This window comes from Protopterus annectens, chromosome 1.part0 (genome assembly GCF_019279795.1).
Source record: "Protopterus annectens isolate FY-2018-M chromosome 1.part0, PAN1.0, whole genome shotgun sequence".
In the NCBI taxonomy this organism is placed as follows: Eukaryota; Metazoa; Chordata; order Ceratodontiformes; family Protopteridae; genus Protopterus; species Protopterus annectens.
In genome coordinates this window covers 1854949367-1854966856 of record NC_056725.1, presented here as the reverse complement: position 1 = coordinate 1854966856, position 17490 = coordinate 1854949367, and the positions used below count along the sequence as shown (strand labels likewise).

The window sequence follows — 17490 nt, the reverse complement described above, 5'->3', positions numbered from 1 at the left end:
CAATCCTATATCACTAAACGTTCACAGTATCTCAAATCAAGAACATCAATGTTAAAAAAATATTCACTTAACAAGTCATAAATCAGAAGCAAAACAATTTTTCAACAATCCCGCCACAGTTATAGTTTAAACAGTATTTTAAAATACTAGAAAAATGCTAAAAAAATTAAGTCTGTTGTAATGAGTGAGTGCAACCACATTAATATACATTAGTATTTACAATTAATAAAACCAATATATATTACCAAAAATTACAAATGTTACATGTGTGGAGGAATTGTTGAAACATTGTTTTGCTTCTGATTTATGACTTGTTAAGTGAATATTTTTTTAACATTAATGTTCTTGATTTGAGATACTGTGAACGTTTAGTGATATAGGATTTTGTGTACTGCTTTAAATCTTTTTGGAGCTTTTTTGTGAATGGGGTATTTAAATGGGAGTGGTATGTGTGGTGGTTGTTTTACACTTGAAAAAGCCCTGCAATTGAGTCAGGGTGAAAGCGCTTGTGAGATCTTAATAAAAGTTTATGTTAAGCCGTTTCCTGCTGCTGCCTGGACCGTTTGGTGTTCTAAATTGTCACATTAGTTAAATCAACCAACAACCAAGGAAGTTCTATATATAGCATATATGTAGACAAGCAATGGAACTTATTTCCCTTACTATATATATATATATATATATATATACTTCCCGTCTTAATAATTTAAAATGTTCTTAGATTCCTGTTTGGCAGCAAAGTGATCCTGTAAAGGCACACTAACTCCATAACCCCCTGAAAACTTGACATCTCTCTCAAACTAACTCCCCACTTCACTCTTCTGCCTTCTCACTTTATATTTTCTATTGTAGAAATATTAAATTAAATAGTCACTAAAAGACATAAATTCATATAACTGCATGTTATACTAAGAGTATATGGTAAACAGCCCCTGTGCTCTGTTCTTGTTCTGCAGCTCATGATTATGATTTCAGAGCTGTCTACCAATAAATGAAGTTTTAAAATACCTTAAATAAAACAAATTCAGTCAGTATGCATTATCAAATCCTAACTACACCTACATTTCTACAGTACTACACCTCTGCTATCGCCCATCTACAATCAGTTCTTATCTTAAATTCCTTGATGTTTACACATATTCACGATCAGATCATTTCATAGCTTAAGACTTATTCCTGTAATAACTGATATTTGTGTAAGTTAATATCCTTGCTGTACTGATATAATAATTGTATATTAATAATTAAATTAATGCTGCTGCAGGTTTTGTCTCCAGGCTTCATCTGAAAATGAGCTATCCACAGACTTTCCTAAACAACAAATGCCAATAAACTAGTAGCTAGATAGATAGATATATAAATAGACAGACAAATAGCTAGCTAGAAAGATAGATAGACAGACAGGCAGACAGCTAGCTAGCTAGATAGATAGACAGATAGCTAGATAGATACACAGACAGACAGACTAGATAGATAGATAGACATCCAAATAAAGACAGGGAGAGAGATAGATAGATAGATAGATAGATAGATAGATAGATAGATAGATAGATAGATAGATAGATAGGGTGTATCAAGTCAGTTTAGCAGCTCATACTGGCTTTCCATATGAAATGCTTGTGAGCAGAGGTCAGGGCATGTATGTGAGTTAGTGCAGAGATGGATGGTGGGACACCAGAGACTGGGCACAGGGGTAGGTCACTAGGGAATTAGACAGTGACAGAGCAAGAACTGGGCATAGAAGACCGAACAGTATAAATGCATTAAAAAGATTATTTGCTATGACAACCGAACTTCTATGTAGGAAAGGTGGTAGTACTATCTACCCAATTACCGAAAAGTGCAATTAGTAAGTGCTATTCCAAGTATTTGTATTACTGCAGCCTAGATTTACCCCTACCATGGGAAAGTCAGTAATGCTTACTGTGTTACAGAGTCTCTGTAAGATGAACAAGGGGTTGGATCTCGATATATAGAAATGCTATTCCACTCACAATTGCTGAATGTTATCATGTAAGAGGGTAGGAAAATGATTGAAGGTCCACTGCTGGAGATATACTGTGACATCAAGAATTGGCCAGACATCCATGATCATTAGGGTGAGGATAATTAACCAGAAAGGAAGGAATTAATGAGGTTAAACAGTGATGTGGACACACACACACACGTGTGTGTGTGCGCAAAAAAGAAGCAGGTTTATGAGGCTGCATGATCACAATAACCTATGAAGTGAACAAGTAATGAAAGAGTGGAGTTAATTTATGGGACATGGGTTATCATATTGTGTGATTTTTGCAGAATATGCATGTTAAAACTAAAATAATTGCTGTGTAACCATTTTGCAAAAATACAATTTATGTTGAAATCTTATATTCTAGGTTTAAGATGACTTTGTGTCCAGATATCCCAAATCCAAACAAAAGCATGGTCCTCAAACTGGGAAGTCCTTTGATGAAGGTAAGTTACAGATACATACATCTCTTCACCTTTGTTAGCACAAAACTGTCTAACCACATCAAAACATATTACTTTTCATAATTTGTAGTACCATCACTAGCCATAGGTGATGGTTTTAATGGATGTATTAATATCTTCCTAAGACTAGATAACTGTTTTAATGACATTGGAATAATAACATGCCATTTTCCAGCAGAAGGAAGCACTTTATAAGTTAATAGTCTCCAAAAATGTTTAGTTGTATAAACATATTTTTACAAAAAATAAATGTTATTAATGCAGAACAGTGACAAGAACATGCCTTCAGCCATGGGAGCAGAACTGTTATTTAGTATAGCCCTAGTCACAATATACTGAACAAGAGCTAACTCCAGAGAGTAGGTTGTTTTGTGTTCAGCCTTTTGAATTTACCAGCATACAACATGATTAAGCCAACAACACTGAAAAGAATAGTTATATGCACAGAATGAACATGAATTAACTTTGTACAAATCTGAGAAATGTGTAATGAACCATAGTGAAAAAAAGCAATGCTGTCGGCTTTTTTAAATCTTTATTAAATCACAATTGTAACAGTAGCATAGGTAAGTCGACATTAATAGAAAAGAAAAGAAAACAAACAATAGTGATATTTCACATTTTCATGCAATATACATTTTTAACAATTATCATTCACTCCAACACTATATAAATTGTTCAGTTTCTGCCATCCCTTAAACTTCACTCTTCCTGAACATAATTCTGCATGTATAGTTCCTACATGTAATATTATCCTTCCCTTTTCTAAAGATCTCACTTTCAGTTCTTTTATCTCTTTTACAATATTCAGTTACATTTAGTTTAACTTTTGCTTCCATTTTCTAGTAATTGCTTTTTTGGCATCCAATAGCATTAAACTTAGTAAGGTCTTACACTATACAGGCAATTCAGATACTGTGTACCAGCTCAAAAAAATGATTTCCTTAGTTACAACGATTTGCTCCCCCAACATTTCTAACAAAGTAACTACTCTGTAATGAATTTTTAAGATCTGTCCACTCTTTACACCCCCCCCCAAAGATGCCCCAGTTATCTTTTTCTTTTCCCATCACATCTCCAGCTCCCAGATGAAAAATTCTCTGATGTCACCTTGGGGTATAAAAATATCTAAACACCTCCATCAAAAATGCCAAATCTTCTGGACATTATTACATACTTGGTAAAGATGTCTGTCTATTGTTCCTTTGTAAATTGCCTTTCCTTTATCTCTTCACAATCTTTTCTAAACTCTTTTGATCAATTCTTATAGTTTTATTATGCAATTTTTCATGTCCTACTAATTATCCTTTTTTAATAGCAGCTTCTGTTCCAGATTCAACTAAAAACTTTATCAGAGCTAGCCTTTCACATAACGTTCCTCTATTCATTCCTGTTTGCCTATACACTGATAGTAATCCTTGGTAGGGGAGGCAGTCTATAATGTGCAGTCCAATCTTCTGCTTGGTCTCATCCCAACCTATTATCTTTTCTTCCATAGTTATTTGTTCTAACACATTGTTTCCTTTGCTAATTTTCTCTAATACATTCTAGCTCCCTTTTGCCTGTTTTCTGTATCCCTACCTGCAGTCATTCATAGCAGCAGAATCTCCATTTTACATTCCCATGTTGGCTTATTTCTTAGAATACTGTCTATTTTGTAAATATAAAATCATACACTCTCTTAGTTCTCATCATTGTCCTTTTTGACTTCATTTTATAACTTTCTGCTTATAATATCTATATGAGTCTTAATTGCATAGTTCTAAAATATCCCTTCAAATCAGATAATCCTAAACCACATCGTCCAACAGGGGGGATTATCTTATCCCATGTAACTCTTGCCCTCTTTCCTTCCCAAATAAATTCCCTGAACTCTTTATTAATTATCATCTACAACTTCTCCTCTGATTGATAAAAATATGCCTGACCTGTGTATAAAACTAAAGAGACCAAAAGGTTTTTAACTGCTGATATCTTACTATCCATAATCAAGAGCTTCCAGTTTCTCAATATTTGTATTATCTTTTTGTTTGGTGTCTTTATTTATTTATTTATTTATTTATTTATTTATTTATGTGTTTGTTGCTAGGAATAATCTGACTCAGCAAGAAAAAAACCCTTTTTAGTGGAGACCCGAGGAGAAAAGCTCCAAAAGTAAGAAAAAATACATACAATAATGTTCTAATACATAGAGTTCTAATGAAAACAATAAAATAATAAATGAATATTATAAAATGGCAGTGTATTACCCAGCAGTGCAAAGTTTTAGTGCCTTGCACACTTTTAGACCAGTAGCTGCATGGGCAAGGCCTAAAGGCGGAGTTGTCTCAATATATGTCAGTAACAACCATACCTCTAGCATGGTCAAATAAGATGACATGCCAGAGTTCCTCCACACATAAATCAACATAGACAAACTCCCATACCATATCCCAGCCAGCTAAAGGTCATCCTCCATGTCCCAAGAAGCTCAGAATGCACCATCCAACCAAAAATATGCTCATGGTAGACTTTAATTACCTCCCTGTACCCTGGGAATCTTACATAGCCTGAAATCTATAGACAAAGAGATTCCTGGACTTCATAAGTACAAACACTTTTGACTAAATAATGAATATTTCCATTAGAGGCTCCAGTACACTGGACCTTGTACTCATAAATATGGAAAAATGCTACCTACCCCCAATTCCTTTTCCTCCATGGTAAGGTCAACCTTCAAAATCAAATTCAACTCAGTAATCCAATTAAAAACAGTAATAGTTAGGAACTGTTTCAAGGCAAATTACCTTTTATTAAGTGCTGGTTTGTCAAAATGCAGTGCTTCTCCAAACCCCAAGAACAGAGAAGCCTTTGCTGAATTACTGTCAGAAACTGTTTAACTATATCAATGGCCATGCAGAGTCAGCTGTACCTACCAGAAGAAAGCTCAGGAAAAGTCCCAGAAACATACTGTCCTGGTGGCATCCCAAATTAAACAGGATGTACAACAAAAGGGAAAAAATTATGGAAAAATCAGGAAGGGTAATTCTCATAAATATAAAAACTATCCAAATAAATAAGCAACTAACAGGGTTAATTAGGTCAAGCAAAGCCAACTTTGAGGTTAAGATAGCCTTATGGGTGAAAGATGACTATATGGCCTTCTTCAGCTATATCAGAAACCTCAAGGGAAGCACTCTGAACTGGTGGTGAACTGTGCCACATTCACCAAGCTTCATAATATAGCAAACCTCTTAGCAGTCAAATTCAGTTCCAAATTTTACCCATCTCTCATCTCCAACCATCCTCACAAAAATACCCTCAAGCATAACCCCATCCAAATATAACTAGGAAGCTTGTACTGGCTGTGCTCATTAAACCCAAGGATATGGCCTCAATGGGCCCTGATAACATCCCAAAATGTCTCCTGAATAGTCTAGACTACAACTTATCAAGACCCCTGGATTCATTATTTAACTACAGTCTTAAAGCAGGCTTTGTGCCACATGAATGGAGGACTGCAACAGTCATCCACCTTCATAAGAGAGGACCTTCAACAGATTCTGGAAACTACAGACTCATTGGTTTGACTAGTCTTATTTGCAAAGCCATGGAAAGAAATATCATGGAAATTATCAACAAAGACATAGGAAACCTCCAGACACTGGACCCATCCCAGTATGGCTTTGTCAAAGGAAGGTTATGCTTATTAAATCTGTTGGATGTCTTTAAAAAGGTCACTAAGACAATGGATGAGGGGAAAACAGTGCATATTGTTCCAATAAAGAGACACTGGCTACAGTGTGGTGGAGAGTGATTGGCTGGTGAAAAAAGAAAAGAGAAATTGGCTAGGAGATAATGTTCTCTGAAAGCAGTCAGGGTTTTCCCAAGGTAGATAATGTTCTCTGAAAGCATTCAGTGGCTTTCCCAAGGTAATTAATATTCTCTGAAAACATTCAGGGGGTTTCCCAGCTAGGAGAGCTATAAAGATAAGACAAAACCAATCAGCACTTAGTACAACCACAAGCTGCAGCATGTGTCTTAGCATGAATACCCTTTCTTTTAGGTTAATTCAAATCTGTGAGTGTGGCTGTCAGTTTAGAACTTGTGTTCCTGTTAGGAGGGTAAAACTTTCATATTTGAAGGTGTACATAATTTTGTGTATTAGTATTATGTTAATAGGCTTTTGGGGCAGGTATTAGGATGTGTTTGTTTTTTTTTTTTTTTTTTTTTGTTTCAGGGCTGTCATGTGACATAGGCTCAAATGGATATGACAAGAAACAACTGTATAAAACTTCAACCTACCAAACAGTGAATGCATGTAACACAAAAACTGGACATTTAATAAAAACTGTGTTGTACATAAAAGGTGGGAATAATAACTTTTTAATACAATGATGCTTTTATTAATGTCTTTAAATGTAAATGGCCTCACAGATAAATACAAGCATGAATGAGTAGTGAAGGTATTAGAAATGTAGAGTGCAAATAGTTATGTCACAGGAGACACCCTTAGAAAAAAATGAACATGTGGATATGACAAGAAACACCTGTATAAAACTTCAACCTACCAGTGTATGCATGTAACACAAAAACTGGAAATAGACATTTAATAAAAATGGTGTTGTACATAAAAGGTGGGAATAATAACTTTTTAATGCAATGATGCTTTCATTAATGTGTTTAAATGTAAATGGCCTCACAGATAAATACAAACAGGAAAGAGTAGTGAACTTATTAGAAATGTAGAGTGCAAATAGTTATGTCACAGGAGACACCCTTAGAAAAAACTGAACATGTGAATTTTATAAAGAAAGGCTTTCAGGAAGGGTATTCAGTGGAGTGCTTGGGGCAAAGAAAAAGAGGAGTACTTATATTAATTGCAAGAGGAGCTCCAATAGTGATAGAAGAAGATAAAAAGATAATAGTGTCAGATTTGTAGTGCTAATGGGCCACTGGCAAGGGAGGAGGATTACACTGACATGGATTTACATTTGTAGTGCTAATGGGCCACTGGCAAGGGAGGAGGATTACACTGACATGGATTTACATTCCACCTAAAACTGCTATGATAGACTTTCAGAAAATTCTGGGAGAAATATTCAGTTTTCAGCAAGGAATATTACTTATAGGTAAGGACTGGAATTTGATTTGCAACAGCCAAGATGTGTCTGGGAACCCAGAAGGGAAAATATAACAAGGGAGAGTAGACTTTTGAAAAAATTTATGAAAATATTTGGCACAGATGATGTGAGTTCAGTAATATGAGTTCGGAGTGAATTTACATGTTATTCCCCAAGATATAAAAACTGGCCTAGGCTAGACAGAATTTACATTTCACAGGATTATGTGCATTTAATTGAAGGCCTTTATACTCACCCAATAACTATTTCAGATCATCCACTAATAATAGCTAAAATATAAGCACCAGGTAATGAAATAAAAATGAAACATTGACACTTTCCCACTTTCCTGTAGATTGATTATACATCACAATTTTTATCTCATCTCCTGCTATCCTAACCTTTAGTTATTGAGCCTCAGCTACCTCTAACCTTGGCATATTTAATTCTTCCATAAACATTTCCATTTGTATAGTTTCTTGATTTTCATATTTCTCTGATTTATAGAGGCTCTCATAGAATTTCCAAAATATTTCTAATATCTATCCAAGATCTGTTGTTACCTTCCTTGTTATAGGCTCCCTAAGTTTGGCAACAGTCCTTTCTACTTTCTGTTGCCTGAATCATTGTGCTAAAAGTTTTTGTGCTCTAGTGTTGTTATCAAAAAACAGTAGCTTAGCAACAATCTTTCTAAACTCATGCATATTATCAAGGTAATCCCTTATTTCTGCCTAGCATTCTGCAGTTGATCCTCTGCTTGTTCTGTGAGATTCTTCCTATTCTGCAATACTTTAACATTTGTCAGTCCCTCTAAATTATTCTTGTTACTTCTTAACCATAGCTCCCTTTCTTTTATTTCCACCCTATTTTTAAACTCCACCTTAATTTTATCCCACTCCCTAAGTATATTTTCAGAAGAAATTTCTATCTTCTCTAACAGCTCTTGAATAATCTCCACTACCCAGTCCTTAATTTCCTCTCTTTTCAACAGCTAGGTGGGAAAGTGTCAATGTCTGTCTGAATAGATGGTGTTCCTGTGGAAGTTTGGAAGCTAGGAGGAAAAAAACTGATAAAGATCTGGAAGATTTTGTTTAAGAGTATCTTAAGAGGAAGAGAAGTACCGCCATCCTGGAAGAAAGCTATGGTAGCTGTAATACCTAAAGAGGGTAAAGATCCATCAGATTCAGCTTCATACAGACCCGTTTCAATCCTAAACCATGATTATAAAGTGTTCACTTCCATAATGGCTAAAAGAATAGCAAAAGTAATGCCAGCATTGATAGCTATGGATCAGTGTGATTTTATAGAGTGGAGGCACACATTTGACAATATTAACAGAACATTGATGATACAGAGGGAAGCAGAATGTAAGAAAATGCCATTGTTGTTGGTGGGTCTTGATGCAAAGAAAGCATTTGACAGAGTAAACTGGGATTTTATGAGTATTATGAAACGGAAGCATGTGCATTTCTTGAAAAATTATAAGGTTGATTAGGAGATATATGAGGGATCGATGACAAAAATTAAAATGGGTGGGGTCCTCTCTGATAATTTCTGCTTGAGCAGAGGAACCAGGCAGGGGTGTCCTCTTTCCCCTTTATTACTTTCATTACATTTAGAATCACTAGTAAGGAAAATAAGGGACTCAGAAATTCAAGAATATACTTGGTATGGTAGTCAAGAAAAACTGCCTTTATTTGCAGATGATATTATTTTATACCTGACAAAACCAAAAAAGATATTACAGTGTTGTGGAACATTTTGAGACAGTTTCAGATCTTTTCAAGATACAAAACGAATGAAGCTAAAACAAAGGTAATAGCGGTAAATTATGTACCCACACATGAACTGCTTCAGGAATACCCATAGTTATGGGGACATGATAAAATTAAGTATTTAGCAGCATGGATTAGAACTGATTCCAGTGTGGCAGCTAAGGATATGTGGGAAGAGAGTAAACAAAACATAATACAAAAACTGAGGAAATTGCAGCTTTGTTATATGGATATGGATAGTAAGATACAAGCAGTTAAAATGTTTTAGTTCCTTTAGTCTGATGCATAAGTCAGGCATATTTTTATTAACCAGAGAAGTAGTTGTGGGTAGCAATTAATAAAGAGCTGAAGGACTTTATCTGGGAGGGAAAGAAGGCAAGAGTCAAGTGGGATAAAATGATTCTTCCAAAAGAACAGAGCAGATTGTGATTACCCAATTTGCAGGGGTATTCCAGAGCAACACAGTTAAGACTGCTATACATAGCACAAGTAGAAAACTATAATTCAAAATGGAAAGGGATGATGAGGAAATAGAGGTTAAGCTCAAGAAACAAGGAGAGACTGGGATTTTGGATGCAGGCCTTTAAGGAGAATAACAATAATCCTACAGAATATTATATCCATAAAATAGCAGAAAGTATTCTAAGAACTAAACCAACATGGGAATGGAGAAAGGAGATTCTGCTGATAAGGATGACTGCAATTAGGGATACAGACAATAGGCAGGAGGGGGTTGGAATTGATTGGAGAAATTTGGCAAAGGAGACAAGGTATTGGGAGCAAATAACTAGACAGGGAAAGATGATAGAATGGGAAGATACCAAGAACTTATTTGGGCTGCAGGTTAGAGATTACCTTCCCTATCATGGATTAATATCAGATTATAGGCAAAAAGAAAAAATGGGGGTTCTAAATAAAAGACCAGCATTGATAGAGTTTTTAATAGAATCTAGAACAGATGCTGCCACTAAAAAAGGAATAATTAGTAGAGTGTATAAAATATTGCATGATAACTATAAGAATCAATCAGAGGAGGTTAGAAAGGATTGGAAGGAGATACTGGATAGGCAATTCACAAAAAAATAATGAAAGGATATATGTATGTCTCAGAAATATGCAACAAAATCTAGAAGATTTAGGAAATGTTTACATAGATATTTTTATACCCCAAGTAGACTCTAGAGAATTTTTCCTCTGGCAGATAGCAAATGTTGGAGGTGTTTAGAAGAAAGAGGTAATTGGGAAAAAACTTTCTGGGAGTGTGGTGAGTTGGTGGACTTTTAAGGATTCCCTATGTGTGCACTGTTGGAGACATTTGTACTGAGCTTTGTAGTGGTTTGTTTGTTCTGAGCACATTTCCAGGCCATCTTGAATTCGAAGGGGCCTATCTACATGTTTGTGAGAGAATTCTGTTTGATTGGCAATTGACTGGCAAAGGGAGTTTGGGCTTGGAATAAGCATCCCCATTGGTCCTTTTGAATTTTGTTACAGTTTTTTTCAAGTTTAAGCTTCTGGTATCTAGACCCTGCATCTGAGCGGGCCTCTGCTTGTTTGTACTGAGCTGAAATGAGGTGGGCTACCAGCCACAACTCTGAGCTGAGATACCTAATGCTTAGAGGCTTCTTAGCTTCCAAAAAACATATGCTGCCTGTTTTTGTTATTTTTTTGGCTTATTTATACTATTTACTGCACTTTGTTATTGCCTGCTGCCTACTTTTATACTGTATTTATTTACTGTGTACTAAACTACACTCTTAGAGCTTTTTTTCAAGTTTTAGCTTCTGGTATTTAAGCCCTGCATCTGAACAGGTTTCTGCTTGTTTATGTGTTGCTCAGTACTGCGCACTGTCATGCAAGTGTATGCCAAAGCCTGACAGTTAAATTCAACACATTTTCCCTTAAATCTCAGGCAGAAATATCCATTCGCTAAGCTCCTCCGTGATCATTTTTGAAAAGCCACCCCTAGCAACAGCAGTTTTCAACCTAGCATTATGGACAGTTGGACTACCCTTGTTTCTCCTGCCAACCTTGTTGACTTGGGTCTCTTGAGGCAGTGTAATAATTGCCTCATCTACACAGACAACCATCTACTAATAAGAAAGTCTGGTACAGACTGCAAAAGATGTATTTACACCAAGAATCTAGAATACAAGCTCTTTCTCACTCCAAACAGTAACACAGAGAAGGTTGTCAACTACATATTCACAAAGTGCCACTACTCATACACATACCACTACTTATACACATAGTATGCATCAAACACATAAATCCACATACACAGAGGTTCTCTTGAAAAACTTAAAACACCAGAGACCTCCAAAATACAAGTCTGCTACAGCTAACACTGTCTCCACAGCACCCATGACACATAGCAACATCAGTGTCTCACCCACGAAGCCTGTAAGGTGTAACACACAAAAAACAAGTTTTGTTGTCATTGGAGACTCAGTAATGAGACACATGAATGTCCCACTAACCAGGGTGGACAAGGACAAAGCTACGGTCAGCTGCCTGTCCAGTGTCAGGATTCACCAAATCATGATGAACTCAGGTCTCTCAGCAAAAAGTACCGTTATGATTCTGTCATAGTCCGTGTTGATGTGAATGATCTGAGATGTATTTCACTGGACTATATGGAGAGAGACATGGTCAAACTCTCTGAGTATGTGTCCCAGGCAGGTATGTCCCCAGCTTTGAGCAGTATACTATCCTCACCTAAAACGATACCACAGTATAAACAAAAAAATGATTGATTCCAATAATTGGCTTAATTTTTGGTGTCATTCCATGGGGATCCAACTGAAATGTGTCTGACAAGATACCTGCAGCAACTGGAACATCTGTAAAGGTTTCTTACAGAAAAAAATACAAGGAGTAAACAATGTCCTACCTTGATCACCTCAAAGCAATGTCTCTTTACTTGGTATCATACAGAATTCTAACAGGAGATCTTTAGCTGGTATACAAGGCATCCATGGATCCTGTTTTGATGAACCTTTTGCATATCCATAAAACAAATAGCATCAGAACTAATGGATAAAAAGACCTACATTTTGCTAGTGACATAAATAGCATGGTGGAGAGTAAGATATTTTCTCAGAGAATTAATGGGAAAGTGGGAAGAGGTAATGGGGAGAGATGAGAAAGTAAAGTGGAAATTGGAAGAAAAAGGGAGAAATTTGTGAAGAAATGGAACTGAAATAGTGCAGCTGTGCAAGTAACTTGTGGTTTGTGCTTAATGTGTATATAAGCCATGAAAGCATGCAGGCTGCTTTTCACATCTTGGGGAGATTAGAGATAAGAAAAGAATAGACAGTAATAGGTCTAAGTGAGAATACATGATATAACATGTGCTTTAATATAGATATGCTTAATTTTAGATTAGGTAATCCCTGTGGGTGCAGCTGTCAATTTGGGGCAATTGTGCCTATCTTGAGGGTTAAACTTCATTTGTTGAATGTGTACATAGTTTTGTGTGTTTGTTCTAAGTTAATACAGGATGGGGTGTTCTAAAAATGTATTTAGTTTTTTGTTTGAAGGTTTTTATTAAAGCAAAAATTCTTGAAAAGTGTGACACAGGTTAAAATGGAGATGAGAAGAAACAACTGTATAAAAGTTCAGCCTGCCCAACATTAGTGCATGCTTGCAAAACAAAAGTTGGAAATGCACATTCAAATATTTGCCACATAAAATAGGTTGGAACAATAGCTTTTTAAGACAATGACCACTCTATCCGAAATATCTTGGAATGTAAATGGCCTTACAGACATAGACAAAAAGGAGAATATTTAATTATATTAAGAAATGCAGAGTACAAATATCATTGCTGCACAAGGTGCATCTGTAAAGAAATTAACATGTGAATATGACAAAGAATTTCAGGATGAATATTCAGCAGAATTTCAGAGGCAAAGGAAAAGAGGAGAAATAATACTGACTACTAGAGTGGCTACAATAATTACAGAATAGGGAAAAAGACAATAATGATAGATTTGTGGTAGTAAGGGGGTGCTGACAAGGGAGGAGGATTACACTGACGTGTTTATATTTTACCAAAAAACTACTTTTATAGAGCTTAAGAAATTTTTAGAAGAAATAAATGGCTTTCCACAGGGAATATTACTTACAGATGGGGACTTAAATTTGATTTGCAATAATAATGACATATCAGGGGAACCTAGAATGGATAATATAGTAAAAGAAGATGGATCTCTGAAGAAATTTATGAAAATATTTGGTATGAAGGACATGAATTCAGTAGTAGGAACATTAACAAAATTTACATATTATTCCCCACGGTGTAATAACTGGGCTAGACTGGATGGAAATTATATTTCACAGGAGCATGTACAAAGCTTCAGCACACATCCAATAACTATTTCAGATCATGTACCAATAAAAGCTAAGATAAAAATGCAGAGTAATGAAGTAAAACTGAGACACTGGCATTGTCTCACCTATCAGTTAAAAGGGAGAAATTCAAGGAATGGGTAGCTGAAATTATTCAAGAGTTATTAGGGAAGATACCATTTCTTCAGAAGGGTAGCTAATGAGTAAGATAAAATGAAAATGGAATTTAAAAAAGGTACAAATAGAGAAAGATGTGGCTAAGAAGTAATAATAATTATTTGGATGGGCTGACAAAGGTTATTATATTTCAGAATAAGGGGAATCTTACAGAACAAAAATATGAGCAACTGCAGAGTGCTAAAGTGAAAATAAGGCAGAATGTTGATAATATGCATGAGTTTAGAAAGATTGCTTTTAAGCAATTACTTTTGATAAACACTCCAAAGCAGAAAAACTTTTAGTATGATGACATTGGCAACAGAAAGTATGAAGAGTTATCGCCAAATGCAGGGAGCCTATGACAAGAAAAAGAACCAAAGATCCTATTAAGATATGAGATATTTCAGAAATTTTATGAAAAATTATATAAAGCAGAGGAATCTGGAAAACAAGTAAGAGCACAAATGGAAATATTTATGGAAAATTTAATTATGTCAAGGTTAAAGGAAGATGAGGCTCAACAGCTAATAGTTAAGGTAGGAGGTGATAAGATAAAAACAGTGATGTATAATCAATTTGTAGGGAAGTCTTCAGGAACAGGTGGCATTCTTGTGGAAGTATGGAAGTTAGGATGGAAGAAAGTATTAAAGATCTGGAATTTTTTGTTTAACATCACTTTTAAAAGGAGGGGAAGCACCAGCATCTTGGAAGTTAGCTTGGTGACTGTATTACCTTAAAAGGGTAAAAGACCAGCTAGACCCAGCTTCTTACAGACCCATTTCAAATTTAAAGCATGATTCTAAAGTGTTTGTGTATATATATATATATATATATATATATATATATATATATATATATATATATATATATATATATATATGTGTGTGTGTGTGTGTGTGTGTGTGTGTGTGTGTGTGTGTGTGTAGAGAGAGAGAGAGAGAGTTAAAAGAATGGCAAATGTGTCAACAACATTTACAGACGTAGATTAATGCAGGTTTATGGAGTGAAGGCAAATATCTGACAACATTAATAGAACAAATAATGAAAGCATTACAGGCAGAATGCAAAAAGATATCACTGTTACTGGTAGGTCTTTATGCAGAGAAAGCCTTCAAAAAAGTGAGATGGAATTTATGAGTAGGAACATTGAACTATTTGCATTCCCTGATACAATAATAAGGTTAACTGGGATGATATATGAAAGATTGGAGCCAAGAATTAAAGTGGGAGGGTTCCTCTTTAAAAAGTTATGCTTAACAGTAGAACCAGGCAGGGGTGTCCTCTTTCCCCTTTATTATTTGCTTTATATATAGTGCCACTGGCAAGGAAAATAAGTAAAATTCAAGGATATAGTTGCTATGGTAATTGAGAAAAGATGGCTTTATTTGCAGATGATATTATTTTGTACTTGATAAATCCAGAAAAAGGACATTTCAGTGTTATGGAACATTTTGAGACAGTTTCAACTCTGTAATGGATATAAATTATTACAGACAAAACAAAGGCTATAGCCTTGAATTATGTATGCACACATGAATTGGTTCAGTAAACCTTGGCTCTAGATGCACTCCTGAAGTGAAACCTTGACCTCATGTGAAAAAAATGGGGAAAAAAAAGTTGTGGCTGGATGGATAAGATGGCGTATTTGGAAGCATGGGTTAAAAAAGGATTTTGTTAATGCAGGTAAGGATATGTGGAAAGAGAATAAACAAAAGATAAAACTGAGAAACCACAAGTTCCTGTTTATGGATATGGATACTAAGATTCAAGCAGTGAAAATGCTTTTAGTCACTTTAGTTTTATGTACAGGTCACACATAATTTTAGCAACCAGAAGAGAAGTTGTGGCAAATAATTAATAAAGAGTCAAAGGATTTTATCTAGAAGAGGAAGAGGGCAAGAGTTAAGTAAGCTAAGTTTTTTCTTCTCAATAGAACAATGTGGTTTAGGATTACCTGATTTGAAGGGATATTTTAGGGCTTAAGACTTAAGCCAACATGGAAATAAAGAAATGAGATTTTTCTAATAGGGATGACTATAAGTATGGGTACAGAAAATAAGCAACGGGGTGGAATTTACCTTAGAAAACTGGAAAAAGAACCAATCTATTTGTGAGCAGATAGCCAGACAGAGAGAGAGAGAGAGAGAGAGAGAAAGGTAATACAGCTGGATGAGGTTAAGAAGCTGTTTGGACTTCAGGTTAGAGACTGCCTTCCCTATCAAGGACTGATATCAGAGTATAGGCAAAGAGAAAGAGACAGGGGAGTTTGAAGAGAATGACCTCCTGTGGTGCCTTCCCTATCAAGGACTGATATCAGAGCATAGGCAAAGAGAAAGAGACAGATGTTTTTGAAGAGAATGACCTCATGTGGTAGAGTTTTTAGTTGAACCTAGAATGGAAGCTGCTGCTAAAAAGGGATAATTAGTAGGGCATATAAAATATTGCATGATTACTACAATCAATCAGAGGTGATTAGAAAGGATTGGAAAGAGAGACTGGAAAAGCAGTTTACAGGGGAACAATGGACTGTAATGAGCTGCCAGATTTAAAAAATTCCCTACAAATACTCTTGTCAGAAATATTGGGGGAGCAAATAGTTGTAACTAAAGAAGTTATTCTTTTGAGCTGGGACATGGGATCTGAATTGCCTAGACATAGTTAAGGCCTTATTAAATTTAATTCTATTAGCTGCCAAAAAGCAATTACTAGAAAATGTTAATCAAAATCTAAGCAAACTGTATTAGAAGTACTGAATATTCTTTAAGTGATAAAAGAACTGGAAGTAGGATACTTAGAAAAGGGAAGACGCAAACCTCATGATCACAGCCAGAATTGTTCCTTATGTTTTATCACATATCCTCATGTGCTATAACACCCAAATATTTCATCTTATCATGCCCCACCCTCCAGATATGGGTATTCCTGAACTAATTCATGTGTGTGTGTGTGGGGGGGGGATACACAGTTTACTACTAAAGCCTTTGCTTTATCTTTATTCATTTTTATATACTGAAAAGACTTGAAACTTTCTCAAAATGTTGTACAACACCAAAATGTCCTTTTCTGTATTTTCAAGTGCAAAATAATATCATCTGCAAATAAAGATAACTTTTTCTTTTTTTTGTCCCATCTGCTTCATTCTTTCTGGCTGCCACAGTACCCTGTCCAACATCAGGGCTACCAGCCTATCCTACTGCTCCTGGACTATCTCTATTCTAAGGCTGTGGTCAGTGGGAAACCTAAGGATGCCCTGGAGGTTGAGGACATTGACTGATTCCAACATGGGAATGAGCTACCCCTTGAAATCCCCCCCCCCACATTCACCTGTTACATGTGAGGAATACTTCTGTCTATGGACCATAACTCCCCACAGGGAACACTTGGACAAATGCCCTCCCTGCCAACACCTCAGACCCCTGAGCCACTAATCAAACCCAGGCAACCAAAGTCATTGGTAGGGCTGTAGCCCTCTATGCCATGGCACTGGTGGCCTCAATCTACCTTTTTGTGATTAACATACCATTTACATTTTTGAATTCGTAAGCCCTTTATCTTCTTTCACAATAGCTCTAAATCTGAATCAAATACCAAAGGGGAAAGAGGACACCCCTGCCTTATTCCTCTGTTCA

General features: G+C 35.8%; 1 protein-coding gene across 2 annotated transcripts in view; it reads left to right on the top strand.

Moving 5' to 3' along the window:
• OSMR (oncostatin M receptor) overlaps positions 1-17490 on the top strand; it is a 1030877-nt gene that overhangs the window by 888899 nt on the left and 124488 nt on the right. For both annotated transcript variants that reach the window (XM_044069885.1, XR_006364564.1), the window contains one exon: positions 2379-2457. In XM_044069885.1, coding sequence (XP_043925820.1) covers positions 2379-2457 — 79 coding nt within the window. The remainder of the gene's footprint in view (positions 1-2378; positions 2458-17490) is intronic.